Source organism: Acomys minous (assembly GCF_964271855.1).
Source record: "Acomys minous genome assembly, chromosome: 7".
Lineage (NCBI taxonomy): Eukaryota > Metazoa > Chordata > Mammalia > Rodentia > Muridae > Acomys > Acomys minous.
Window position 1 is genome coordinate 109,230,612 of NC_140488.1, and position 23,845 is coordinate 109,254,456.

At 38.2% G+C, this 23,845-nt stretch overlaps 1 protein-coding gene across 6 annotated transcripts in view; it reads left to right on the forward strand.

The window, feature by feature from the left end:
• SYTL5 (synaptotagmin like 5) overlaps positions 1–23,845 on the forward strand; it is a 253,795-nt gene that overhangs the window by 121,363 nt on the left and 108,587 nt on the right. For all 6 annotated transcript variants that reach the window (XM_084790778.1, XM_084790780.1, XM_084790775.1 and 3 more), the window contains 2 exons: positions 11,636–12,117; positions 22,780–22,989. In XM_084790778.1, coding sequence (XP_084646904.1) covers positions 11,999–12,117; positions 22,780–22,989 — 329 coding nt within the window. In that variant the 5' untranslated portion in view covers positions 11,636–11,998. The remainder of the gene's footprint in view (positions 1–11,635; positions 12,118–22,779; positions 22,990–23,845) is intronic.

Below are 23,845 nucleotides of genomic sequence, written 5' to 3' on the forward strand. Positions count from 1 at the left end.
AGTACAAGTTTTACCCATTGTACCCATCTCAAAAATTTCCATACTAAAAGATTAAAATATTTTAAAGCAAATATGACAAAATGGTAGATGACATAGGAGGGCACCTATGAAATGTGTACAAGTTGTCTTAGCATAGTACAGGCTGGTCTTACTGTGTAGCACAAGTTGGCCTTGAATGCCTGATCTTGTACTTTTATCAACCAAGTGCTGCTCCATCCACTCTTTAAATATTGTTACTCATTATGGCTCCATCCTTGGCTTTTTTCTTTCCCTGTGAATAATCTTATGTTTGGCTTATATTTAGCTACCACCCACTATCTAGACCCTAGTGCTTCCCAATAAAATATCACTAATCTAAGAATATGATTAGAATTTCCATATTTCAAATTCCCAACAGATATTTGCTGATGTTTGCTTCAAAAGCACAGTGACCTCAGGTCTGAACTAAAACTAAGTCTTTTTTCTTTCTCATCTTCTCTTGTCATCAAGTCCCTAATTCTGTTAACATCATGTTCAACATCAGCATCTTTATGTTTTCCACATGCTCTGTTTGATCAAAATCCCTGAAGGTTGAATGTACAAACCTAGGCAAACCTACTTATGTACAAAACTCTTAGATGCTCTTATGTACATTAAAATATAAGAACCTTTGCATCTCCCGTGGGAAATCTCAGAGCCATTTTATTCCCTCTTGTACACCACCCACACATAGCTAGTCACAAGGTCTTGTTGCAACTGTTCCCATATATCTCAACAATGGTCCTCATTTCCTTTCTCATAACAGAGATTCAGTTGCTAATTGCTGCCTGGTACTCTCAAGGGCTCACTCATGTTTTGCCTGACTGGTCCTTCAACCAATCATTAAGGAGTGCTGGTCTTTCAAAACACATGTCTAAAATAGGAATCTGTTTTATTCCTTGGTTTAAAAGCACTCCACATCCTGACAGCACAAGAATGCTCTTTGACTTTGCAGGGTCATTGTTTCCTCAATTAAATCCTATTAGGGATCTAACTTAACAGAACGGAGAAAGCAGAAAGCAGAGCTGCTCTGTTTGCATAGAGCTGGGCCCCATAGGCTTGGCCAAACAGCCTTCTTTTGCTTACAAGAGAATATTCCCAAAGAGGTTTAGAAAATGCTGAAGTCCAGAACTATCTATTTGAATAGCAAATGTTGAATAGAAACTGTTGGTTTCCCCCTTCCTGAACAGGGTGTGTTTTCTTGGGAATTTCTCGCACCCTGTCTTTATAACCTAAAATTACAATTCTCTTTCTTGTTATTTCTGGGCTATCATGTATGAATCTTTCTGTTTTTCTCTAGATCCATTAGGAAAAGACAAGGCTCTTCAGTCTAGAACCCATGCTTTTTTCATGTACACATTCTTTCACACCAAGAACAGTTTCCGATATGAGATTTTGCACGTGTCTATTGCATGAACATTTCTATGCTTTGCAACTAGCTCCCCTACTTTACAATTTTAAAGTGTAAGTGGATAGAACATTATGTTTAAAAAACTGATTGACCTGAAATCTCAACAGAGTAGTCTTTTCCTGCTTTATGACTGAACAGGATAACTAGTTGATACATGCACATGAGAAATGAAGCTGAGCTAAAATGGCTAGAATATTATTTTTTATAGAAGTGAGTTTCGTTGGTTTTTTTTTTTTTATAAGTAACGTGTACTCATTGTAAAAGCACAAAATAAGAAAAACTGAAGAAGATATTCAAACATTCACAATGGATTCATGCACTCATAGACTTAGTATTTTGGCTTAGTTTATACTATTAACTTTTACAATAGCTACATGCATGCATGGGAATTTTTAAAACAATTGGGATGTTGTGCACTATTTTCATTTTAATATGGAAAACAAGACACAGAAACTTACAGCTTGTTCATTCTCAGCATATCTGAGAGAGCACTCAAAGCCATTCTAAAGAGCTACACTTGCATAGTCTGTGGGCTGTAAGCTATTTGATGAGGAAGGGTTAGCAACCTCTGAAACACTCTCTTCTTGATATTAGAACATGTATTGTCAAGGTAGAAGAATGCTGTTCATTGACTGTATAAGCGTCAACTGTTTGCAGAAAGGGCTTATGAGCCTCTATTACAAATTATAGGGCATATACAAGTGTATGAAGTCTTTAGTTTTACATGTCAGGACCTGCATTGAGAACATTAGCTCTTGATCTAATACCCTTTCATGAGTTCATGAATCATACAATTAGTTTTCTCACAATACCCATAATATTGTTGACTGATATTTGGATTTCAAAGAATTTCTATTTCTTATAACCTAACTGCCTTTTCACAGATTCGGGTACCTCTGTGTAAAAACCTCTTATATTGATACCCTCAATAACTGAGTGTTTTATACCTTGATAACTTTTCCTTATACAATTAAAAGTGCTTACATTTGTATTGATTCTGTATTAACAATGACTGGAGAATCATGGTATAAATTCACTTCTCCGTTCCAACCAAAAGCTAGCAAATATTTCAAATGATTGTAACCTCAGTTGCCATCTGACAAAAAGCCTTGAGAGAGACACAAATGAGTTGTGTCCTCTCAAACCTGTTTAACACACACAACTAAAGCTTATTGATGTTTATTTTGTTTTGAGCCACTATGATTTGAGGAACTTGGTTGCTGACCAATCGATAACTGGACCATGACAGAGCAAGTGTACACATTATATTTTGAGGTAATGGAATGTTTCCAAGGAAATTTGGGTCACTGCTTTGTTAACTACATGTTATAAGGTATTAATGGCACTGAAGGTTTGTATTCCTAGGGAAAAGCCAGGACAGAGAAGCAGGTGGAATAAGCAGATTGATTAAAGGCTGGCTCTGGAGAAAATATAGGAGATTTAGGTAACAAATGCCCATCTTTGGGGGGGGTCTCAGGAGTATAAAGGCATCTTTTATTATCAAAGGTGTTACAGTGAAACAATGGGTAGGAAATCTTCCTTGTTGGCAAGTTTTTTTTTAAAAGATTTTATTTATTTATTTATTTATTACATATACAATGTTCTGCCTGCACACCAGAGGAGGGCACCAGATCTCATTACAGACAGTTGTGAGCCACCAAGTGGTTGCTGGGAATTGAACTCAGGACCTCTGGAAGAACAGCTTAGTGCTCTTAACCTCTGAGCCATCACTCCAGTCCAGCAGTTTTTTTTTTTTCCAGATTTCAACTTCAGTCTTGTCTTCTTAGATTTAGATCACCACTTCTTGGGTTTTGTTTGTTTGGGTTTTGATCCAGTTCTGGACCTGCTGCAGTTTCTCTACCACTAAATTATATTTCCAGACACACCCTTCTTATTTAATATTTTACAATTTTCATACAATATATTTTGATTATATACTGTGGCCTCTCCCAAGAAGCAGCATTTTTCTAACACAACAGGGGTGATGCACAGGGGAATTTGCAAAGTTTGTGACAGCATGCACAAAGACCTGTACATGTTTAAGCCAGACAAAAACCTCATCACAGAGAAGAAGGAGGAGGGAAATCAAGGTCCTAGTTCTAACCAAGAAGTTCTCTGCAACTGATGACTGCTGGAAAGGGAAAATCAGTTTTTTTCAATGGAGTAACATTGAGTATTTCAATGACACAGCAGGGCATGTGTCCTGTAGCCAACACTAAATGGACTCCATGTTTATTTGTTTGTGCTTTGCTTTATTTTTATTTTTTTAAGAGAAAGAACACAAAATTGTTTTAGGGAAGGATCCAGGAGGATGTGGGTGAGGGGAAAGAATATGACCAAAATATAGTGTGCCTTTTATTTTAAAAGACTCTTACTAAATTGCCTGGGAAGGTCTTAAATTTGTGATCCTCCTATCAGTCTCCCTCGTACCTAGAATGACAGGTGTGTGTGTGTGTGTGTGTGTGTGTGTGTGTGTGTGTGTGTGTGTATGTGTGTGTGTGTGTCTAGATCCAGATCTAAATTTTCCTTTAGACAAATGTATTAGTGTTCTGTGAGCTAGTTCATGTGAGGTGAAACAGGAAGAGACCTTCCAGAGGCTTTTCTTCTTTTTTTTTTCCCTTTTTTAATTAATTTATTCTTGTTACATCTCAATGGTTATCCCATCCTTGTATCCTCCCATTCTTCCCTCCCTCCCATTTTCCCCTTATTCCCCTCCCCTATGACTGTTCCTGAGGGGGATTATCTGACCCCTGTATATGCTCATAGGGTATCAAGTCTCTTCTTCAGGGCTAAGAATGCCATGTGAAAGTGATGGGCATCCATGCTAAGGGGGCACTATAAGTAGTTTTGGTACACCCCACTGTAAGTCCAGTAGCACTGCAGTGCATTTAACGTAGACTATTGTCCTTTCTCAGAATGAAGTGCCATATATTCCGGAGTTTATTAGGGGCATTTTTCCAGAATATTTTATCTTACTTCTCATTCATGAAGTTATTCAAAACCCGTCACCCCAACTTCGGTCCTATCACAACTAATTTTCTTACTCTAATATTTGTGTTCCCCTTCTTTTATTTGTGATACCAGTGATAAAACCAAGAGGCTTACATATGCTGGGCAGGTGGTTTATTACTGAACTACATCCAGTAGAAGATTTCAAATTTTTATTTTTTATTCATACAGATGATTTTTTCCTGGTATCTTATATCACCTTACATAATTGATGTAGTTCCAGAAATGATTATTTAAAAATGTATTTCATTAGTTTAAAATTTTGCATAGAAAGTAATGAGTTTCATTACATTTTGAGATTCTCACTAAGTTGTGCAAGCTGGCCTTGAACTTGTGATCCATCTGCTTCCGTATATTTAACGCTATAATTAACAGGTGTGTACCATCATATCCTTTTGTGATGATGCTATGGGTTATGAACAGTCCACTATATAATCTACACTAATTTTGCCACGTCAGACTCTTTGATTTAATTAATCCCATATGCAAATCCTCTTTTGATATATAAGATAATATATTTATAGGTTCTGGGGAATTATAATGGGGCATCTTTAGAAACTAGTAAACACTCCTAAGCAAGCAAGTAGGAAGAGCCAAAGGTAAGAAAGGTCATGACTTCCTTTTAACATTTCTATTAGCATATATTAATTCTACACAATAATGGATTTAATTATGACATTTCCTTCTATGTAATTCATTTTTATCATATTTACCATCCCTTACCTTTTGTTGTTTTCTTCCTGCTACCACAGATCTCCTTTCTTATCTCAACTAATTCTAATTTTTTCTTTTATGTCTTTGACTCACCAAAAAACAAAAACAAAAACAACAGGACAAAACAAAAACAAAGTTACGGCTTCCTTGGAGGAATGAAATATTGAATATGGCCTAGAAAATAGATATATGAGAGAGGGGTAGTCAAGGACCAAATTGTGACAGGTTTTCAAAATGATACTAAACCATTTAGACTTTTAAGAGTAAAGGAAATAAGGTTTAGGGTGCATATCAGAGTAATAGAGCACTTAACTAGCATGAGCAAGGCCCAGAATCTTTGCAATATGAAAGTTATGAGCGGAGGAGTGGAAGCGCATGCGCAGAAGAGTGCTCCAGTACTCATGCCACTGCCCATGCGTAGACAAGAAGCTCGTGTAAGAGCAAACGTTTAACAGTTATCTTGTTAGTTACTAATGGTCCGTTATTGTGATATTTTTAGAACTTACGTCCGTTTACAATGCGGAAGTGGGGGAAAAGTAGCATGACTATTAATAGTCAAAGAACTATAAGCTTATGACTACCAACATATCAATACACAAATTTAGTCCATCTGTATGATATAAATATGCGATAAATAAAAGGCCTTATATCTAAGGTTATTGTGGTCCCTGAGTGCGAGGGCAAGTATTGGGGAGCACATGATTGTTTTCAGAAAGAGTGATAAGTGTAAAAATGTCTATATGTGGGAATCCCATTTCAAGGAATAAGAATGGAGACCAAGAACTCTGGCGGACTGGTATATGAGTCACATAACTCCTAATATTTCTGAAACTCAGCACATACCCATTTCCCTATTGCTGCGGTAACACCTGGATTCTTCTTGGATCAAATTTCAAAGTTATTTATGGCTTCCTTCTTTTCCTCCTAATTGGAGAAACTTTATCACTTCTTCAAAGGTTTATATAAAAAATAATATATTGTTATATGAACATGTCCAAAATAATGAATATATAAATAAACTTCTTCATTCCTTCCTTAGCCCTAGACAATCCAAGTTTAGTATTATTTGCATTATTATTTATATTGTCATCTGCATCATCATATATCACATATTTATGTATCTGTTGTATTGTATAAATTTCATAGGCATCTAAAGTCATAATTATCTTCCTAATTTTCTCTTTGTTTGTTGTTTTAAATGTTAAGGGATGGAACCTAGGGTCTTGTGAATGATTGGCAGGCCCTCTAGTACTGAGCTACATCCCTAGCACTGTCTTCCTATTTTCAACTATTAATGTGTTGATATATTTTGAACACCTAATTTAAAATATTACAATGACATTGTGGTAAGTGTAAATCATTTCAAGATTTACACCATTGATAATCATACTATAATGTAAGTGCATCTTCTATTTTTTCTTTCAAGTCTGTCTTGAATTTATTATTTTGCTTTTCTTCTGAAAAATATTTTAAGAAAGAAATGGTCTTCTCTTTATTAATATTAAAACATCCTATGCCGACATAACCAAATATGTCAACTTTATTTTCCAAAACTGAGCTAGTACACATCATGTTCCATGATTGAAAACATTTTTAAGTTGGCTTAACTCTGTATATCCAGAATTTTTATTTTATTCTTTTCTTTTCTTAAGACAGGGTTTCTCTGTGTACCTCTGGCTGTCCTGGAACTCACTCTATAGACCAGGCTGGCCTTGAACACAAAGAGATCCACTTGTCTCTGGTTGCTGGGATTAAAGACATGTGCCACTACTACTTGGCTGGGTTTTTTTCAAAGGCATGGTTTTACTCTGAAGCCTAGGCTGCCCTCAAGTCCAGAATTCTCCTGTCTCATCCTCTCTAGTTCCATAATTCCAGATTTGTATCACTACACCTGGTTTAAATATGTAGAAACCTCCAGAGATCATGTTTTGTTGTTGGTTGTTGCAGTACCATAAATTGAAGCCTTGGCCTTCCATATGATAGGCAAGTACTCTACTACAAAATTATATTCCCAGACTCAGTCACGTGGGTTATTAGACTAAAGCACTCGGGAAAATACCATAGCCTATCCAATACCATCTTGTGAGCTACTGCTGTTCCATGGAGGTACTTAGAAGCAGTTAAATTTAAGGGTTTAGAAGATAAATGTAGTTTCAAAAGACATACTTTACCAAGTTAGTAACTGGTTGCCCTTGGGAAGTTACTTCAGCTTTGTCTTCTGAAAATTTGAGATAATATGTTTTATTTCATGAGGGGAGTATAAGGCTTGTTTGTTGTTCAAGTTTTAGCAATTGTAGAGTTTCTTGAGAGTGCTGCTCTTGAACCATCAGCACAAAGTTTATAGCCTAGATGCTATGACAAAGTCTTGTTATCCCAGCAGTCACAAGGCTGTCGATACACTTAATCTTAGCAAAAAAAAAAAAAAAAAAAAAAAAAAAAAAAAAGGAAAGAAATCTGAGATACTGCACTGGTAGATGATATACCAAATAGATTTGTTCACAGGGGAAGAAATTGTTCGGCTGAAAACAAAAATATCTGTATTTCCACAGCATCTACCTTTTAGCTCTCACCTGTCTGGGTCCGACCTACATCCCCTGCATATATGATATGGCTGGGTAGCTTGGTGTTCTTGTGGGCTTCCTAATAGTGGGGGCAGGGGTTGTCCCTGACTCTTTTGCCTGCCTTAGGGACCCTTTTCCTCCTACTGCCTTGATTTGATGGTATGTGCCTGGTCTTATTGTAGTTTGTTATGCAATGTTTGCTTGATATCCCTGGGAGCCCTGCTCTTTTCTGAGGGGAAAGAGGGGAGTGAGTGGAGGACCCGATGGGGGGGAGGTAAAGAAGAGAAACTGCAGTAGGGATGTAGTATATGAGAGAAGAATAAATAAAAAGCAAAAGGAAAGAAAGAGCTGCTCTCTTGCTCCCAACCTTGTTTTTTCTTTTTTCTGTGTTAGTTTTTCTTCTTTTCCCAAGCCCTTTGTGTGAATTTTTATAGTACTCTAATTATTGTTGCCTGTAAATGATCTACTTGAAGTCCCTATAAGTAAACTTCACACATGCTATTGGCCAGTATTCTAAACATCACTCTAATCATGTTGAAAATCTGTCTGGCTCTTAAATTTTTTACACAGAAACAGACAAACGAGATTGGTTTTATTTTTTATTAGTTTCATACTAAGAGAACAGTCATAAGCCTTCTGCTTTAAAGGTCCATTTCAAACAATTAATAATGAGGCTGAAGGGCTGACGTGGGGATGAAGAGCACTTAGTACTTCCTGCTATTTCAGACAACTGAAGCTCTGTTCCCAGCACCCAAGTAAGGAGGATCACAACCACCTGTAACTCTAATGCCAGGGGATACAACACCTTCTCGTGGCCTATAAGGATACCCACATGGTACACACACACACACACACACACACACACACACACACACACACACACACACAGAGAGAGAGAGAGAGAGAGAGAGAGAGAGAGAGAGAGAGAGAGACAGAGACAGAGACAGAGACAGAGACAGAGACACAGAGAGAGACAGAGAGACAGAGACAGAGAGAGAGAGAGAGAGAGAGAGAGAGAGAGAGAGAGAGACAGAGTGAGAGACAGAGACAGAGAGAGAGAGATGAGAGATTGTTTTTTAGATAAAATAGCTAATAGATATTCTAAGACATACTATTTCTTTTTCTTTTTTACTCAGACATTATTTGTCCTGGTTATTTCTTACTGTGTATTATTTAAAAAAAAAGACCAAATAGTTTAAAAACCTCATGTGTCTATTTGAAGCTGTGGTAATTATTACTGGAACTTTTTAAACATATTTTTGTTGATTCATTGGAAATTTCACAACATGCACCCTGTTCACATTCACTTCTCAGTCTTCCATGTCTGCCCCTGACCCTTGTGACCTCCTCCCCTCAAAAAAAATAAAGTAAAAGTGAAAAAAAAGTCCACATTGAGTTATCTACACACTCACTGGAGCATGGTCTAACTCCCAGGGGTCTCCCCCTTAGCTGCGACTTTTTTTGATGATCCCCAGAGTCAATGATATGTCTCAAGTAACCAATGTCCCAAACTGAAGAGCTTAGCCAAGTTCTTCAAGGCTATTTACCGCATAGGGAGGAATCTACATTTGAAAAGTGTAAGCCAGGGCTCTATTTACATAAGGAAGTAGGAGTAAAGTAAAATGAAGTTATCCCTCTTAATCTGACTAGTGTTCGTTGTGTGTTTAAGGAAAAGGATGAGAATAGATAACTCATTTTTCTCACTTTGTTAAAGGGCATTGGTGGTAAAGGATTCCAAAAGCAGAGCTATAATCTAGCTGGAGAGGGGTTTCATAAACTGGCACATAGTTAGGCAAACAAACTGCACCCCAGTTCAGTCCTCAGTGCAAATGCTCAGAAAAATCAATTTCGCTAGCACACAGTGAACAAGTGGATGAGATATTGTTTTAAATGAACCCAAGTACAGAGGGCTCTTCATCCAAGACTAGAACATTCATTTTTAAAAGGAGAACTCAATGGGAGTTCTTCATATAATAAGGATCTAGAAGAAAATGACAATTGAGTAGGGGGCATTAGCTGTATTATTATAGTGGTTAATGATGAGAAAGTTTCCTAGACAGAGGTGCCTTCACTGGACATGGAATGCGTGTTTCAGGTAGCAAGCTACTCCCACTTAAGGGGCCAGGTGCTTCTTTCCTGATGGGAGGGGCACATATCTCCTGTAGTCTCCCTTATCTATGGCCAGACCCACCGTTTTCTTTCTTCTACCCTGTGTCCCTTCAGGATCTTCAGTAAGATTCTGTCTTACTAAATTATAATCACAGTCCAGTCCTGACTTGCAGAGGGGAATATCCTGACTTCCTCGGTGAAGTTTTTATTACTTATGATCTCTTTGGTCATCACTTCTACACCAACCCAGGTACTAATGTGTTAACCTATCAGTCCATATATATGGGCCAAAGGATCTTATTGCTAAAGAAGTTCTGTCAATACAATTTTGTTTCTGTTAAATTCTTTAAGTTCTCCTGCTTCCTGTAACTTCCCCAGTTTTCTTCCCTTCACTTATCCATTTTACATGTATTTGTTTATTTGCTGAGTGGGTATGTGGGTGCATGCAATGTGGGCATGGAGAGGTCAACTCGCTGGAGTCAGCTCACTCCTTCCACCATGTAGGTCACTGGGACTAAACTCAGATGCCAAGGTAGCAAGCCCTTTAGTCACTCGTCAGCCTTCTCTTACTTTGTTCACTCCCAGGATGAAGTCGTACATTTTGAGAGTGCAGGCTGGTATCTGCTGGTTGATTCATGCATAACTATTTGTTTATTCAGACATTTCCAACTCCTTTAATATTTGTTTTAAAAAGTACATTCCGTAAAATATGCATGTAGGACATACTAAATCTGACATTTTATGCATAAAGTATATTGCGAGTGAACCTGAACTATAAGGATGATGTATTCAGTCACTGAATTTCCAATTTATTTCTTTCATTTCAGCTTAAAGCCAGCTGAGGCACACAAAGATGGAAAAGCGAATTGTGTACTTTATCTGGGGAAACAGCAGCTGACACTGGTAGAAAATGTCAAGCATTGCTTTTACTGTAGGGTCTCTCTTGTCCTTGACTTTGCTGTTTCCTGTTCCTTTCTAATCCCCACAGTCCAATGGTCTTTTCAGATTGGTAACAGTCCTCCAATACATCCAGTCTGGAGGGATCTGGGACATTTCCTCAAATGGCGCTACTTCTTGGTCTGTAGGAACCATTTTCAATTTGGAGTCATTACAGCAAAGTTCTGGTTGGTGCACACTGAATACAAAAGACACGCAGTGGCTCTGAAAAGTAAAGGAGGCTCTGGAAAAGATCCTGTTCTTTTGAATCAACTAACATTTTTGGGTTGGTTTGACCTCATGGCTAGACTTTCCCATAACAGCCTTTGAGTAAATATTTACTTACGTCTAGGAGCCTGGCAAGAGCCAAGGAATCTATGTAGCTTGGAGTCTATAGGTAGGAAGGGGATCTGAGAGACAGTGTCTTAGGATGGTTGCAATCCCCAAATCTGGTAAACAACTGTAAAAATTCTCATTCTTAGGAGGTTATGCACAGAGAATCCAGGTTCAAAACTAAGGTTAAAGATATGGTCTAGAACCTGGTGAGCTTCTTATGTCATCAAGAGTAGTCTAAGTTCATCTGTTTTCAGCATGGTTGGTCCTTGTAGCCGAAAGGGATGGGTTCCAACACTTTCGGTGATTATCTAGAATTGAGAACAGTACTAAACACACACACACACACACACACACACACACACACACACACGTGTGCATGCACATGCATGCACAGCACAGTCCATGTATTTTATTAATTTGAATGTTGTGTTTAAGCTCAGTACACTAATATTTGAAAAATTAAATAGTTGAACAAGTGCGTTGTGTGATATGGCCTACTTTATCTTTCCTTACTTTTGTTTTGTTTTTCCCACCATTTCAGTGTTTTCTACATTCTGCGCCCAGAAGAATTGATTCCTGCTTGAAGCTTTTTGACAGATCAAATTTCTGCATCATTAATGAGTCTTAGCTGCTGACTGTAGACCACAGCAAAGGCTGGAGAGATTTTTTTTCTTCAGTTCAAACAAGAATGATGTTCATGGACGGTAATCTCCATAGAACACGTTTTCTCTGTAATGTGAAAGACTACCCAGTGCCTGTTGGCAAATCTGCAGAGACCTTGTAAAAATCATTTAAACGGAAGAGCTGGACACTAGATTGGCCGGGAGAACCTTACCAATAGTAGACATCCATTTATCTTCTGGAGGATTCAACCATTGCTACACAGAGCTGCTGCTGAAATACCATGTCTAAGAACTCGGAGTTCATCAATCTGTCATTTTTATTAGATCATGAGAAGGAAATGATCCTGGGAGTCCTAAAGAGAGATGAATATTTGAAAAAAGTGGAAGACAAGAGAATAAGGTAATGCATGCTTATTGCTTTGCCCTTCCTTAGCTGCTTTCTATTTGTTTGCAGCAATTTTGATAGGAAATTTGACAGTAGTACTGGAGACAAACTGACCAGGGACTTTTATGCCTTTCCAGAGGTAGCCCAAATATTTGAAATGGCATTGGCACTGTGCCATTTAGCTAAAGAAGATGGAAATGAGCTAATAATAGGATGCTGATAAGATGAGAGCACTCATTTGCTAACAGCAAACCTAGTGGCTAAGAAGAAAGACTCCCCACTTTAGAATACCAACTCTGGAATGTCTTCTGTGATATTTGAGCAACTTGCGATGGTGTCTGTAACCGTACAAACAAGTAAAGGGGGAAAGAATTTAGCCTGGCTTATAGTTCAGAGGATATCACCCACCATGGCGAGGAAAGGATGATGGCTGGAGCATTTTTGTCTGTGGTTGTAGGAACCTAGATAGTATTTGGAAATCAGAAATACAGATTAGAAGCAGAGCTGGCGTATAATTCTCAACTTCCACCTGTGTGACCCTATAGGCAAGAATTAAGCCTTATGTGTAGAAAGCTTCTAAAGACCCTCAAAGCAATGCCACCATCTGGGGACCATATTTTCGAACATATAAACCCATAGACTGACATCCTACATTCAAACCTGACAGATCTAGAATGTCCCCCAAAGGTCCATGTGTTAAAGACATTGATCAATTCTGATATCGCTACTTGGGGAGCAAGGAATATCCCACTGTCTAGCTAGAGTTTTTAAAAATTTTTTAATATTTTTATATTCTATTAATTTATTCATATTACATCTCAATTGTTAGCCCATCCCTTGTACCCTCCCATTCCTCCGTCCCTCTCATTTTCCCCTTACTCCCCTTCCCTATGTCTGTGACTGAGGGGGATCTCCTCCCCCTGTACATGCTCATAGGGTATCAAGTCTCTTCTTGGTGGCCTGCTATCCTTCCTCTGAGTGCCACCAGGCCTCCCCATCCAGAGAACGTGGTCAAATATGGGGCACCAGAGTTCATCTGAAAGTCATACCCCACTCTCCACTCAACTGTGGAGAACGCCTTGTCCATTGGCTAGATCTGGGTAAGGGTTCAAAGTTTACTGCACGTATTATCCTTGGCTGGTTCCATAGTTTGAGCAGGACCCCTGTGCCCAGATCCGCCCATCATAATGTTCTTTTTGTAGGTTTCTAGGACCCTCTGGATCCTTCTATTTCCCTATTCTTCCATGCTTCTCTCACCTAGAGTCCCAATAGGATGTCCTCCCCTCTGACCCACTTTCCTGGTAAGTGAAGACTTTCATGGGACATGCCCCTTGGGCTAGTGTCCAGATATAAGTGAGTATATACCATTTGAGTCTTTCTGCTTCTGGGTTAACTCACTCATTATGATCATTTCTAGTTCAATCCATTTGTCCACAGATTTCGGGAATTCCTTGTTTTTAATAGCTGAGTAGTATTCCATAGTGTGAATGTACCACAGTTTCTTTATCCATTCTTCTATTGAGGGATACCACCAAACCAAATAACCTAATTGAGGAATGGGGCTCAGAACTAAACAGTGTATTCTTAACAGAGGAATATCAAATGGCTGAGAAACACATAAAGAAATGTTCAGCATCTTTAGTCATCAGAGCAATGCAAGTCAAAATGACTCTGAGATTGCATCTTACACCCATCAGAATGGCTAAGATAAAAAATTCAAGTGACAGTGCATGCTGGCAAGGATGTGGAGAAAGGGGAACACTCCTTCATTGCTGGTGGGAATGCAAACTAGTACAACCACTTTGGAAATCTATCTGGCGCTATCTCAGAAAACTGGGAATAGGGATTCCTCAAGACCCAGCTATTCCACTCCTTGGAATATACCCAGAAAATGCTCCACCACACAACAGGGACATATGCTCAACCATGTTCATGGCGGCCTTATTAATAATAGCCAGAACATGGAAATAGCCTAAATGTCCCTCAGTTGAAGAATGGATAAAGAAACTGTGGTACATTTACTCTATGGAATAATACTCAGCTATAAAACAAGGAGTAGCTAGAGGTTTTAAGTCACTGAAAGCATGATCCTGGAAGAGATTATTGGACACTGGCTTCTTGCTTTCTGACTTCCATGAGGTCGTCAGGCATGAGGTGGCTGACCACGATGACATATAGGCATTCTTTATTACATGCTCTTGTTGGCATGTATTATGTTGCTACAATCTCCAGAAATAGGGCCAAGCAACCACTGTTGAAATCCTTTTTGAGCTCAATGAAATCTTTGTAATTTTTATCATCTCAGGTACATTCATTCCACCAATAGAAAAACTGGCTGCCACTGTCCCCAGTTTCTCTGATTTAGATGATTCATCAATAAAACAATGATAACATTATTCCTTATAGCACTGTTGTAGAGATTAGGGAAGCTTGTGAATTTACCTCCTCCCACAGCAACCTTCAACTGACTACATATTCTGGAATGTGGGATGGCCTCATGAGCTCTCTCCTCTAGCAACTGTTTACTGTTTATAAATCCTTAGGGATGAGCAAGGTTTGATGAACCCCTCCTCAAACTCCATGACAGAAAAATGAATGGTTTCAATGTGGTGCAGGTCTCCTATTGATACTTAAAGCAGTTTACAGTTTCTGAGTGAAACAGTGGCCATTCCATGCCTGGAAACATTCCACAGATGATACTTTGGTAATAACTATAGGTACTTTGATGACCCCCATTGAAAACACACCCATGACCTACCACTCTCCATAAAAAAGGGACCAGAACAGAAAACCTTTCTTTAGCCTGGTACTTACTGACAGTTCTTACCTATCAGCTGTACACCATTGTCCCAAGTTACTACGGCTTTTATCAAACATTAAAAAGCAGACAAAGAGTTCTCTAAGTTGATCTTCTCTGTGTGGTGACTGAAAACCTAAAGAATAATTTTCTTGTTTCATTCTTCATGCCTAGTTCCCCTGAAATAAACCACTAAGCAAGCCTGACCTTAGTACATTAATAAAACATACACCCCAAGCTTGAAACTGCCTTCCTCCTTTTAGTTTACCTTTAAGTAGTTCATTCTGAAAGGATGAAATGAAATGAAATTTCAGTGCTGTGGTCAGAGGAAGAAGGAAGACAATTAAAGAAGAGCAAATGAGATAAACATTTGGTTCAAATGAATTTCATGTGATCTCAGGGATAATACATTCAATCTGGAAGCCAGGGAGGCCAAGAAGTGCAAAGAATGAATTCCTTTTAATACTCTATAACTGTTTAATCTGCAAGACTTTCCTCCTCCTCCAAATCTTACCACTCTACCACCAAGAGTGAAATTAGCTCGATCCTTTCAAAAGCCTACAGACTCACTGTCTCCAAAGAAATCCCAGAGAAGTACTGGACTGGATTTGTAGATTGGTAAACATTTCATTTTAATCCTAATAGAATTGTCACAAAGCTTCTTAATACATTAACAGAAATCTCAGCATGAGGGACTCTGGAGGGATCGCTCAGGAGTTAAGAGTGGGAACTGCTTGGGTAGAGGATCTAAGTTCCAGTCCCTGCACCCATGTTGAGGGGGTCTCAACTGCCAGTGATTTTAGCTAGCATCAGGCAGATCTAACATCTCTCACCTCCTTGGGCACCAGCACTCACATGCACATACCCACGCATAGGTAAACACTCAAACCTTATTAAAAATAAGAAATTCTGGTGTGAATATACTAGTTTGGTGGAACTTAAACTCTTAATGAGTCCTACAGAATAATGAAAATGTTCTTCTATCAAGAACTTACAAAAAAAAAAAAGAGCCTACTACTTTTAGTGTATATATATATATATTAAATTATTAAATTATAAATTATTAGTTATACATTAAGTTATATATAATTTAGTATATATATATGTGTGTGTGTGTGTGTGTGTGTGTGTGTGTGTGTGTGTGTTTATATTGGGTCCAATTTCAGTTGTACTCCATGTTGAACTACATATATTATATATATATATGTGTGTGTGTGTGTGTGTGTGTATATGAAATTTAATTTTACAGAACCTTTTCTTCAAGAGATTTTTACTGTCAAGGCATATCCTAGGCAGATGATATTTAGAGATATGTCAAGAACTGAGCTGCTTAATGCCTGAACAATTCTTTAGTTGAGACAATGTCACTATAGTTATAAATAAGCTTGCTGCTTTTTATATCTATATGTGTGTTTATGCATATCTCTATGTAGAGATTTATACTATTTTACTTACAATTTATGTTATTATTTTAAAGTTATATACTAGATATAGAAATAGACAAGAAAGTCACTTGTGTTCCTTTTGTATGTGTGTATGTATATCAAAGTCTCTCTCTCTCTATATATATATATATATACATATATATATATATGTCATTTCCATGTATGTCCACTTAGTGTTCTTTTTAATGTATTGTCTTTAAGGAGAATTTATATCAATGATAAACCTCTAGATAGCACAAAGCAATTTGTGCTGATAGCCAGGACACTGCTATTCTCTTTTTACTATAAATTGTATAGACATCATGATGAAATCCATGTAATATAGAACATGACTACTGAATGTTGGAGCTAAGGGTGGGAACTGAAAAATATTTGCCTCCTCCCTCCTTCAGTGGTGGTCAGTTCATGAGAAAATATATAATATCATTTGTATTCTTGGGGATGTAGACATTTTATTTCTAATAAGTAATATGAATAAACGTTTATTATTAAATGTCACATTTCAGAGTTTAAATTTCAAGTAAGTAAATTTTTCATATCAATAGGATCATCTATCTCATGGATTAATTTTGTTTAGTATTCAAGATGACCATCCTAATCTTCCTGTTATGGAATCTAGATTAATTATCAATGACAGTTTTCCAGAACCATATAAGATTTTTAAAAAGCATGTTTAAATCACTCATTAATCTTCAGTGAGTTTCAATTAAATGATGCTTGACTTTTTCTATCTACCAAGAACCAGGAAAACTCACTAAAGTGTTTTTGTAATGTCTCATCTTTGAAAAATAAGTCTACATAATTATCTTTTGAAATATTAAACTGTAGAAATTAAGTACTGAAAGCCTTTGCTGTTCATAGTCTCCTTCCTTGTCATAGCTAAAATAACCTGCATTTGCACAAATTCAATTTAGAAACATTTCAGAAATGTTCTTGTATTAAATACCTGCAAACACTAAAACTGAAATCTTCTGGTGTGTGCCTGTACCCTGAGGCAGAAGTGCTTTGAGAGATATTTTCAAGGGCACTGTGTTCTCTTTAAAGCATCTTGATTTTTTGCATAAATGCCCAATTTTTTTCCATCAAGCCAGTTCTATTCTTCCATTTGTCATAGCAACCATCTTTTAAATCCCAGAATTTCATCTTTTGTTGTTTCTTAAAGAAATGCCACTTTCCTACCTGTCGCTGTACCAATTCTTTCCCTGCCTCTGTTTTCTAAGTAATTTGTCCTATTAGTAATATGCTGTTTTGTTGATGTGATGCTCAGGACAGATACCTTTGGAAAAAGCATCAGGTCTTTTGAAGTGGAAAATTCTGAGTGTTGATTACATATTAAATTAATTCCCTACGTGATGTCAGAGAAGAATTAATAAACAGCAAAATGTCAAATAGTACTGATTGATTTCTCCATTCTTTAGAATTGTACTGAGTTATCATTGTCATATAATTTAGGGAAGCACTTGTCATAAGTTGGATTTACCAAAAGGAGACCTTGAGCCTAAGGTTTGTGTGCAAGTAATCTGTTTTTAAACCAGTAAACCTTGAGTCCTAGGGAAAACAAGACAGAGAATGGGGTGACAAATTAGGCAACATCTGGCAGAGGGGACTTTGGCAGAGCTTCACCAGGGCAGACAATATTCGTTATTTTATTTTTTGTCTTTCAAATGCATATATGAGTACATTTTATGTACCTGGAATGACCATAATGATTCCCCAGGTTCTGTGGTTTTATTTACTTTGTTTAATTCTACTGATTTTTAGCACTATTACTCTTTATTTGTGTGTGTGGGGTGGGATGGGGTGCCAGGTGTCTTAGAGTTTCTATTGCTGCAATAAAATACAATGATCAAAAGCCATTAAGCTGGGGAGGGTCATCTTACAATTCTCAAATCATTCTATTGGGTTTTGGGCCAGGAACCTAGAGACAAGAACTGAAGCAGAGGCCATGGAGGAATATTGTTTACTACATTATTCCTCAAGGTTTGCTCAGTTCACTTATACACTCCAGCATCACCTTCCCAGGTTGGCACCATCCACCATGGGCGCCACCATGAATTTGTCTACAGATGAATTTTAATGGAGGCCTTTTCTCAATTGACAAACTTTGCAAATGATTCTAGTTTGTGTCATGTTGACATAAATCTAGGCAAGAAGTCAGTTGTCTAGCTTTTGACATAGTTTTGTGGGAACTCCTGTATGTTACCAGAAGCTAAGCTTTATGCTGCCAGCAACTACTTCATGTCATGTATAGATGTGTGAATTTCATATTGCCCTCTTTTCTCAACGTAACCTCTAAACCTGAGATTGGCAAAGACTTCCTTATCTGGACAGAAACCACTGTAATCTTGTTCTGTGGTACTTTTATAAAAGAGACTTTTCTTTTGGTTCAAATCCAGGTTCAACCTTTGCCCACATTCTTGGAAGGCGTTGATATTTTTAGTAGCCTCTGATCTGAAAATTCATCACAATCTATGAAATTTCCTGGAATGGGAGTGGCGTTTGTTAAAATGAAACTCCATATGCGATATTTGTCATGAGACCTTTTGTGACAAGAGTCAACTTGGACAGGTGTTGTATAGTAGAACTAAGCTTGCAAAAGAAAGCTTTCTTGTGTACTGTGGCTTACCTTTGAGTGTGCTCAGCATGGTTTTACCCAAGTAGAAAAGATACAGCCCTCACACATACAGTGTTTCTTCTGAACAGAAGCAAGTTAGAATCCCAAAGCCTGTATGAGGTGACTTAGTGTATGGGAAGAGTTTACCTTGCTCATTAGTTCTACATAGCGAATTCTGCTTCTGAATCCTAACCAACGACACACTGACTTTCTGCTTTCTTACCTGGAAAATGGGAACCATGCCTTGCCCATGGGTTGTCAAATGTTAATGGCTTGACCTATAAAGAAGGGTACTTGTCATTATTGTGGATATACATTGTAATGTTTAGTAATCTGTCTTACATACAGAAGCTGCCATCAAAACAAAATGATGTGTACCTCATGTGTGGTACTCAAGCACTCTACCACTGAGACATACCTTCTACCTGACAAGACTAGTGGTTTTAAAAGATTTCTGAGCCATTCCCTACCACATACCACACCTTGCTCTTTTCCAAACTCATGACTCTTTTTCATTGGTTTTTGTTATATGCATATATGTATATTTATATACAAATGCATTCCTAAATATACTCTGCTCTGTTTATATAATGTCACCTGTATATATGCTTTCAGGGCTGACAAGGGGTAGGGTCTCCTGAGCTCCTTTTAGTTCTTTACGGAGTACTAATAGTTCTACTTTTACGAAAGTCTCAAGAAAGCATTGGACAACAGCGCTATACAAAAGGCCTACTACCACTGGGCCCTGCAGTAACCAAACTACTGTGATCTCACAAATCATACAGTGGACTTCCTCAAGAGAGCCCATTCTGGGAGCTTAAAGCCTACATCTTTCACAAGTTCCTAAAGAGAGTTATTTATTTATTCATTTTGGTTTGGTTTTTCAAGACAGGGTGTCTCTGTGTAGCCTTGGCTGTCCTGGACTCACTTTGTAGACCAGTCTGGCCTCAAACTCACAGAGATCCACCTGCCGCTGCCTCCCGAGTGCTGTGTTTACAGACATGTGGCACCATGCACAACTCCCAAAATAGTTTGTTTTGTTGTTTTAAACAAACTTCATTTAAGTGAGGAGCTCTGGTGGAAGACATAAGGACAGATTGTAAGCACTAAAGCAGAAGTCTGGAAAACATGTGCTGTCGTTATTTGTGTTTACAGGGACAAGACTGTGAGGACTTGTGTATTCTGTATGGTTGTTGTTGCAGTACTCGGGCAGTTTGTCCCCATCTGAGTAGCATAAAACATAATGGAAATCCTTAGTAGGTGTCCCGTAGTAACTCATTGATATAGCCACATACCAGAAGGCCTAGCACAGGACTGAGGCTCAATAAACTCAAGTGTCACCAGACAATTACAGTTACCTTTGGTGAATTTTCATGTCATTTACAAAACATTTTACATTTTTAGAATATTTTCTTATTAATTCTGTGTACATGCGCATGCCAATATACAGATATGTACATGCACTATGTACATGCTTGAGTGCAGATGCTCACAGAGGACAGGAGATTGCCTGGAACTGGAAGCTGTGAGCTGCCCAGTGTGGGTGTGGAGAGCTGAACTCAGGTCCTCTACAAAAACTAACTGAACATAACTGCTCAACTGTCTCTCCAACCCCTAATAAAAGGGTTTTTGAAACAGACTCAGAAGGAAATGTAAGATCTATTTTATTAGCCTGGGAGGGAATGGAAGAGAGACAGAGAAATAGCTACCTTTGAGATCGAGTCAGCAATGGTAGATGATAACCAGCTATAGAAATGAAGATAGGGTTCTCCTGAGAAAATGGTAATGTCCAGAATGTCAAGGAAAGCACTTTAGGACCTTTGGGATTATTCTGGAAGAAATATGAGATAACTAAAAAGTTATTCCATTGAATTAGAACTTGGAAAACTGGGTAGGGTCAGCAGTGAAGTTCAGTAAGCAGCGGATCTTGGGGTCAGGGAAAGGCCTGACATGCATAAGTGCATTATTTCATTAATGGGATAGGGATTATAACTTCTTTAGCATGTTTTCATTTAAATTAGCTTTCCAGAAGGGCAGTTTCCTGGCCAGGTAACTGATGGGCCCAGTTGCATTAACTTTTAAGGGAGGTGATTATATTATATTATATTGTATATTTCAAGCATATCAAGCTGTCATGTTTTTACCCAGGGCCAAAAGTAGAAGCCGGATTTTGATATTTTGACCAGGACAAATCGTTTTCTTTTAATGGACCAAAACCAAGGGTGTACTAAGACCCTGTTTGTGCAGCATGATACATCATGACTGTGCAGTAATTATGCTACTTCTCTTTCTTATGTTGCTGAGGAAACAGGAGGCAGGGTCCAAAGTGGACTGATGACAGGATCCATTCTCAGATCCTGCCTTCAAGCCTGCTTACATCTGATGACCTACCTAACACATGCTGACATAATAAATGAAAACCGTCAATAATTTTAGAAAACATATTCTTTACTTTAAAACTCCTGACTTATGATTCTCTCGTTGGCCTGAGAATGAAAAGTTCTTGATTCTGGTTCTATCTATACCACGTATTCTTTTTAAAATATTTTGTTTTTACTAACATGAATGAACTGTTAATGGCATTCATTGTGATTTCGACACATACACACTATATATGCACCAGTGGAGATTCATAAGAGTAGACAAAAGAAATAATCATCACCTTCAACTATTCAACTGCTTTATAACCTAGCATGGACTGAAGCCCTGAACAGCATGGTCAAGAAAATGCAAGCATCCTTTCTTTACTTGGGAAGATGCTAGTCTAGTTGAGTCTGACAAAATTGAACGTTACAAATGTGAAAGGGAAATGCTATGAAAGATGTAGATTCCAGGTTTTATTCCTGGGCATTGAGGACAAGATAAGAGATAAGTAACCGAAAGGATTGGCATAGCTATAAAATATTGAAATGGCAACAGGCCAATCTTCTAGAGCACTGTTTGCCAAAGCAGACAGTGTACTAGAACAAATAAAGAACCTTTACACATAGCATTTCTCAGGCCACCAATAGCATTCCAATTTGTGGACATGAGACTTAGTCACCAGTATGTCCATGCTATTCCAGTGTCTAAACAAGCTAGAGAGCACAGGTTTCAAGTCTGTATTGCTCATACTAGCATCAATTGCATATTTTTGATAAAATACAGATCCAAAATCTTAAAAGGCAGATTTTGATCAAGTAAAGCAGATCCTGATAGTTAGTGTTCCCAAGAATTTCCTAGGTGCTGCTTCTGGAGAAGGGACTATGCTGACAACTCCAAGTTTTTAAAGGGAAGAGAAAAACATTTCTTGTCAAATAGTTTTTAAAAGAGGATATCAAAGTAGAATATGTTTAATACCTGTGTGACAGAACTCATGCTACGAACTTCACTTTTATTTCTCATAAAAACAACCACTGAAGAATATAATTATGCATATTTTGGAAGAGATTAAGTGGATAAATTGTTGCTTGCATTTGGGCAGCTAATTTTTTTTTGTCCTATCCTGGGCTCAACCGTAGATGTGTCTCTCAGAAAGGTGAGAAATGTGAGAAAGGATATTTATTGTTGAAATCTCTTAAATGCTAAGTAAAAGTTTGTAGAACTGAAATAGTAGAATGTTTGTAGTTGCACTCTTAGCTGGTTTACTTAAAGAAAGAACCAATATGACTGAATGTCTCTGTACTCCTGCGTCATGTGGGCACAGAGAGAACACTTCCAGGGGTGTAATATCAAAAGCATCCAGGATAAGTAAATAAACAGCAAGCAAGCTACTTTACCCACCATGGCATTTTATCAGTCCCCTCCTGTGTTTTCAGTGTACCTTTCTTTTATCTTATCAGGAAGCTGAAGAATGAACTTTTAGAAGCAAAGCGTAGAAGTGGGAAGACTCAACAAGAGACCAGTAGAGTCTGTGTTCACTGTCAGAAAAACCTTGGCCTCATCTTTGACCGGGGAGATCCATGCCGAGCCTGCTCACTCAGAGTGTGCAGTGAGTGTCGAGTAACGGGCCTTGATGGCAGCTGGAAGTGCACTGTCTGTGCCAAAGTCGCGTGAGTTTCCTGCCTTTCTGTGCAAACTCCATGTTTGATGATTGACAAGAATCAAGTGGGAAAATTAAGAAATGACAAAGAATTTTAAATTGAGTAGAGAGTAGATTTACTATTACAGCCTAGTTACAGGCTTGACGGGTGTGTGTGTTAGGGGGGAGAGAGACAGAGAGAGAGAGAGAGAGAGAGAGAGAGAGAGAGAGAGAGAGAGAGAGAGAGAGAGAGAGAGAGACAGAGAGAGACAGAGAGAGGCAGAGAGAGGCAGAGAGACATGAGAGAGAGAGAGAGAGAGAGAGAGACAGAGACAGAGAGAGGGAGGGAGGGAGGGAGGGAAAAGGGAAAACAAGAGAACATGTGAAGTGTGTGTGTGTGTGCATGTGAACATGTATGTGAGATGAGTGGTATGTATGTATGTGGATGGTGTGAGCATGTGTTTGGTATGTGTATATGATGTGAGTGGGTCTGGTATGTGTGTGAGAAAGAGAGAGAAAGGAAAATTGAGATAGGAGTCACAGAAAGAGAGAGGGGGGGAGAGAGGAGAGTGTTAAGTGGGGTAGAGACAGGTAGAAGCAAGTATAAAAGTAAGGAATAATATTACAAACAACCCTGAAGCATAATAAAATTGGAGGCCTGATGGATTAAGTGTCTACCTGTATTAAAAAAAACAACAACAGGAAAGTGTTTTCTTTTCTTTAAGCCCTTGTAGACACCACATGGCTTCTCCAAAGGCATAGACAAAATTCTCTCGACATTCTGAAACATTTGAGGTAATTAGCAAGACAAGAGAATCCTGTGTCCTGTCCACATGAGCTGAGGTGCAGCACTAGAACAGTTATAAATGTTCTCCAAGCCTAGATGT